The sequence below is a fragment of the Hyalella azteca genome, unplaced genomic scaffold (assembly GCF_000764305.2).
Source record: "Hyalella azteca isolate HAZT.00-mixed unplaced genomic scaffold, Hazt_2.0.2 contig14947, whole genome shotgun sequence".
NCBI lineage: Eukaryota > Metazoa > Arthropoda > Malacostraca > Amphipoda > Hyalellidae > Hyalella > Hyalella azteca.
Window position 1 is genome coordinate 21,139 of NW_025944813.1, and position 6,325 is coordinate 27,463.

A 6,325-nucleotide genomic window follows, 5' to 3' on the forward strand; every position below is an offset into this window, starting at 1 on the left:
GCCCCGACGCCTGCACCAGCATCATGCGGTGCCCCGACGCCTGCACCAGCATCATCATGCGGTGCCCCGATACTACAAGACTGGTGATAGCGGAGGCTCTCCTCATAAAGGACGAGTCTCCTGCTATCAATTTGCAAACCACCGGACTTTTCAGGACGCTGAAATTGTTCTCGGAATCATTTTAAGCCCTGATTTCAAACCATATCTGCGATATATTTTGTGTGTGCCTAGAATAAAGGCTAAAACCAAAAAAGTTGCATAAAACATTTTACTGGATAGAAGTCCTAGATAAATAAAACAGAACGTTTCGGGCTATGCCCATCATCAGCTAGTAAAATACATATGGAAATAGCCTTTAGCCTTTATTCTTAAACTGAGAAGAACTCCTCGAGATATTGTGAACTACATTCATTCACGCTATGGCGAAACTGGACTAAAGTTGCTTCGTAAATTGTGTGTGCCTACTGCCTATGTCATTTGCAAATTTCGAGTGTGGTAAAACACTTCGCCTACTTGAGAATAAATATCGAATATTCGAACGTCGTATTCCAGCAAAATGTCTTTTGGTAACCTACTTTTCGATCTCCCAATACCAGCAGGAAATTTTGTTCGGCTTATTGAAAAAAAAAAAATTGTTAATAAAAAGCATGCTCTGGTCTTTAATTAAACTTGCATAAATTAAGAACTTCTGCCTAACTACACTAATATTCTTTAATATGTAACCTTTTATTACTGCTATCAAACCCATGAACGAACCACGTTGAGGTACTCCGACTGAGAGTTAAGGACGAGCCAAAGTTGTATCCCAGAAGGCAAGGCTGATAAGAACGAGTGATGGCCGCTGGACGTGACATACAAGGCGCTCAGGATGGTCATCACCATTTCAAGTTGTTCATAAGCCAGCTCTTTTTCGTGGGTCACATTTTTAATTTTTTAACCTATTAGATATGCAAACTTTTTAAATCTTTCTATTGTGTTATGTAGCCTCAGTATTAGGCCTTTGATGGCCATTGACAAAATTTTTCTATGTCGAATTGTTTTCGAGTTTTGGGGGTTTTTGTTAAAAAAACGAAAAGTGGTCAAAGTTACCCCGCCGGTCAAAGTAACCCCATTTTACGGTATTCTATTTGTATCTAATGACTATTGCTGACTACCCTGTATTAAGGAAGGAAAGGATACCAAAATATTGATGAAGCAAACTCCTTAGGCTAATCACATTTCTAGTTAATGTTTGACTTTTCATAACTGAGATGAAGCAGGGAAATATTGAATGAATAACTAAATATAATAGCGGACTCCCGTGCTTTGACTTTGCTCCTGGCCTCTGTACTCCATTTTTACCAGCTGTTACTTCAGTAAATTGTAATTGTTCTTCACTTTAGTAAATGAATAAAATTTGCAAAAACACAAAAGATTGCAAACTGGTTGTTTAGGATGGCTGTAGGGGAGGTGGAGACCATCAGACAAATTACTGGTTTGAAAACCCTGATGCGGCAAACATCCTCAATCACATTAAGTCACCAATAATAGCATCTGGAGGGAGTCACTAATAACATCTTCCAGAGTACTTTCTGTAACATCTGTAGCCATTATTAATAAAATAGTTTCAAGGTGCCAAAAAAAAATTGCTTGACGTGCTCTGTTTTTTTTTTTTTGCTTGATAATGTAATTCTTGCATTACTCTGAAATCCATCCTTTAACCCATTTAACCTGTAATTTTTAACCTTTAACCATTGCATAGAACTGTATCCTGCACTCCATTTATATTGACAGTAATAAATGAGCAATCTTATAGGTTTTTGCCACCTAAAAATCTAAAGTACCTATTCAATTTTTTTTGTCTCGCCTATTAGAGAGACACACAGCAACAATGCCATTTAGAAGCAGTACAAACAATGGTTTGGGCAATGCTTGTTGTAGTCCATGATTTAGAATTTTTCCAAGCTGCAGTTGAAATCAATTAATACTTTTTTGCTGTTGATGTGATGAGGATTTTACCAAATTAGGGACTTCCAAATTAGTATATTTTTTTCTTAATATGAAAATACACTACAACAGTCAGAGGTTCCACTATCAATATTCAGCTATTCTTTTATACCAAAAATCTTTTATAGTTGTGTAACTGTATTTTTTATTTGTGTGCAGTAAGTACTTTTATATGTCAATTGGGCCAATTGTTGTTTAATTTTAAGAAGCTACTTCAACTTGGACCCAGTAGAATCTAATGGATATCATAATGGATGATATGAAAGAATGTCGTGTTGTGATGCACAAACTCTCCAACGATGCAGTTGAAAAGGGCTGGTGGTCTGGGCTGAACCGCCTGCTAAGGCCTTCTGGTGTTGGCAAAATTAAGTCTGATGGTAAGCTGTAGATTTAGCAATGAATCAATTATCTGAGGTAGGACTGTATAGCTGAAAATAATATTCTGTGGAATATCCTACATATATGTCTTTTCATTCACTATAACAGGACTGCATTGCTCACAATTGTGTGCAGACAATGTGTTATTGATTGGCTTTTATCGATGTGTTGATATGTTTCGTCATTAGTTGTTATTAACATGTAATTTCATATCAATTCTATCCAGCAACAGCAGCCAGTGGCTCATCTCTACACCCTAAAGTCGTTGCAGTTAATATCAAGCTTGAGCCTCTAAATGAGGAGGATGACATATCTGTGAAGGATGAACCCATTGATATTGATGAAAATCAGGTAAAGTTATTACTCTATATCCTTTCTTTGTTGATCATTCCAAATTTGATACTAATAAATTCCCCCATGGGATTTATTTCAACTTCTATGGAAATCTAGTGCTTGAAAAAATATACTCCTATTTATGTGAAATTCATTACTCGGATTCTAAATTGATTAAAAATTATGTTACAACCATGTACATAGATGAGTCTCATACAACATAATATAGTTATATTATCTTTGAAAAGAGACTAATTGAATGCATGGATAATTTTCTCCTATATTTATAATTTGTCCTGATACCAATGTGTCAATGAAGTCTCTGTTCACGATTGTTTCATTTGGCCAGCAACCTCCACCTTCCTCATCTTGTGTGCCATGCAAGGAGGAAGCTCAAGTTGAGGCTCGGGACGCCCATCAATGTGCCTCACAGGACGCTGCTGCTATGCCTAAGGAACAGGTTGGTGTGGCTTGGTGCTGTGTTCTTTGTTTAGATTTTCAGTGCAAATGAGAGAGAGGCATCTCTCATCTCATTGAAAGTGAATGTGTGAAGCACATCAAGTTTTATACCGTGCATTGGGATCCAACACGATTTCTTTGATCAATTAACAGTTTTTTTATGAATAACTGAGTTAATGGTTTTTGATCACTACTCTGCATTCTAATATAATTTGTATGATTATGTCTCTGGCAGTGAACTTCGTATTGACATGCATCTGCTCCTTGAGCCCTGTTAGGTGTAATGATTCCCATGCATGCTGTGTACGATTCATTCATATTTCATTTAAATCGAGGTTCTTTAGGTGAAACCATTTGATGATGAAGTACTGCATCAAAATTATATTCGAATGTTCAATTGCAAATGCAAGTGTTTGAGGTAATATTTTACACTCAATACTTTATCTCTGAGAGCAATTTTGAATTATTAGTTCAAAACCCATCACAACTAATTTGCCTTCATTAGGACATTATTCAAGTATGCGCGACTGATGTGACCACCTGTTTTGCCAGGATAGTTCAGGAGAGCCTCCCGGCCCTGGGTGTGGTGGCCAGCTAGCTCCACCTTCCCCATCAGGTATTTACCGTGACATGAATGCTGTTTGGTGGGCAAGAAGAAACGCGGTTTCTTTTTGTAGTTTTTATTTGCGGTCGTTGGTGACAATGGTGACGTAAGCTGGAAATGAGATTTAATATTAATTACTAGGTCGAGAAAGACATACATGAAACTCACACTAGGTAGGGGCTAGACTCCCATTGTTTAGGCTTAATTAATAACGTGGTAGCTGAGCTTTTTTTAATTAGCTACTCGATGACAAGATTACATCTGGCATGATAGGAATGGTTTGTGTCGGTATGGTCAATTGTGCAGTATTTCATTAGTTACTTACACAAGGTTGTTTTGACAGGCAAACAGAAGAAACACATCTATAATGATAGTTACGTTTGCAAAAACAGCTTCAAGGAAAGTTAGGCCAGATATACCCATTATTGACGTTTCCATGGTTTCCATGGCATTTGTCAACGCTGGGTTGGGCCGTGGTTGCATTTGTCAACGCTGAGTTGGGCCATGGTTGAACTATATAAGATTGACCCACGAAGATTTCCGTCTTTCAGTTCTGTTTTCTTGTTACGTCAATGAGATCGAGAAACGTAAACAATCCCGTCATTCCCAAGACGGATTGGTTGACTGGTTTGATCGCATTTTGGTGATTGGTTAATGCCCGTGACATCACTGAGATCAGTGACGTCACAGGCGAACAACGAACTACATCCGCAAAAGTGAGCTTGTCATGGGTCAACCTTATACTAGTTGGGTTAAAAAAATATTAAAGCCCAACATGGGGTTGGGCTTTAATTACGACTATAGTGTCAACGCTGGGCTGGCTTTGTTTGTTATTATAGTGCCTACGGCTACGGTTCGGCTTGAAATACGATTACGATACATGAAATCGTGAGATTAGAGATTACATTCAGAGGAAAATATCTTAAATTTACCCAATATATTACAAATCAAAAGAGATGCCATGAAGCACAAGTCGGCAGTAGGGCCGTGTAGCTGAGGCGGTAGGCGGAGAACAGAGTAGTCTCCCTCAACTTTTCTCTATGATTGAGTCGAAGAAAACCGGACGGCATCTTGGCTATGACGCTTTATGGTTTCTGAACTAAATCCTAGTAGAGAAATCTAGGTAGTAGGCTATCAAGATAACAATGACAATTGTGGTCAGCTATGAGTGATCAATAATGGATTAGCTCACTGTGAGTGACAACTAAGTCGAGAATCTTAAGGTCTTAAATATGGCTATACGTATTAAGGCTTGTATTCAGAATGCAGCGAAGTCTGAGTGCGAGGTTTTCGCGACCATCGTGTATAATCCTTGATCTGCCCGAAGCTCGGCCAGTCGCTACCCTCGAGCATGTACTCTTTGTAATATGATATCCTATCCAGCCCCTTCCTCGCGGCAACTGGTCGCTTTCAGGTGGCCGAGAAATGGCCAACGGTCGGCTATAACATATTGGACTAGGCCGACCACTGGCCACGTATTATTCTTCGCCCCTCATTTAGTTTGCTGTCACCATGCCGCCCGTCGTGGACTGACAGTCGAGTAATTTACGACGTCTCTTTTCCCTCGTACCTTCCACAAAGCCTCCATTTGAGCAGCTAGTATGCGGGATTTTCCCTCCGCGTATCAGCAGGCTCGATCATAACTATTTTTTGAGAAATAATATTTACAACAAGAAGGCTGATCAAGGAATGCCGAGTATACCATTCAACGGAGAATAAAAATTACTACCCGTTTACATCTCGAAAAAAGTATAAAGTTCGCAGACTTGATGAACAATAATATTCAAAGTTTCTTGAAATTTACTCTCATTAAAAGTCTTTTAATACAAAGTTTACATATTTTTTGTTCTTGTCCACGGTTTATAAATAAATAGCTGGGTAAGCATGGATAATCCATATCGCCATCTTATTTACGAGTGCAGTAAAGTCTATTCTAATTTGTGAAGAAACGCATAGGGAAGAGCCGAGCCTGTTCGAAGCCTCTCGGTTCTCAATCAGGGCCTTAAGGAGAAGTTAGGCGGTGGGAGCATTGGGCAGTTAGGCGGTGGGAGCGTTGGGCAGTTAGGGAGCCACTTGGGGCAGTTAGGTAATACCTCCTCCATATTTGACTCGTGGCGGGTGCCGAGACGTTGCGGGGATTTCCTAGGTTTTACATTAAAATGGGAACGTCACAAAATATAGCTCGATATTCGTAAAATGCTGTAAAAATTTGAAATGCTATTTTATAATAATCATACCACTGAGTATCAGCAAGTTTACGATGCGATTCGAAGAGCTCGAGATTTTTAACATATGGATGAGCTATGGCTATGGGTAGATTTGATATTTCATGTTTCATGACAAAGCTACTCTCCGTATTTAGATCGTATATAAGTACTTATATCATTAGTCTGCTTATATCGCAAGTTCACAAGGAATTTAAAAGCAAAGAAAACGCCAAGAAAATTCACCATATCGATATTGAAAACGTTTCGGAGTCCAGCTCCATCATCAGTTCGACTAAACTAAAAATGAATAAAATCACTTTAAAAGTCAAAATTCAAAGACAGACATAAAACCTAAACA

The 6,325-nt window shown here is 38.7% G+C and overlaps 1 protein-coding gene across 1 annotated transcript in view; it reads left to right on the forward strand.

The window, feature by feature from the left end:
- The first annotated feature begins 2,150 nt into the window (after positions 1 to 2,150).
- LOC108670933 (serine/threonine-protein kinase WNK2) overlaps positions 2,151 to 6,325 on the forward strand; it is a 16,023-nt gene continuing 11,848 nt past the window's right edge. The window contains exons 1-4 of the mRNA XM_047884238.1: positions 2,151 to 2,363; positions 2,591 to 2,715; positions 3,047 to 3,157; positions 3,709 to 3,772. Of these exons, the coding sequence (XP_047740194.1) occupies positions 2,225 to 2,363; positions 2,591 to 2,715; positions 3,047 to 3,157; positions 3,709 to 3,772 (439 nt within the window). The 5' untranslated portion in view covers positions 2,151 to 2,224. The remainder of the gene's footprint in view (positions 2,364 to 2,590; positions 2,716 to 3,046; positions 3,158 to 3,708; positions 3,773 to 6,325) is intronic.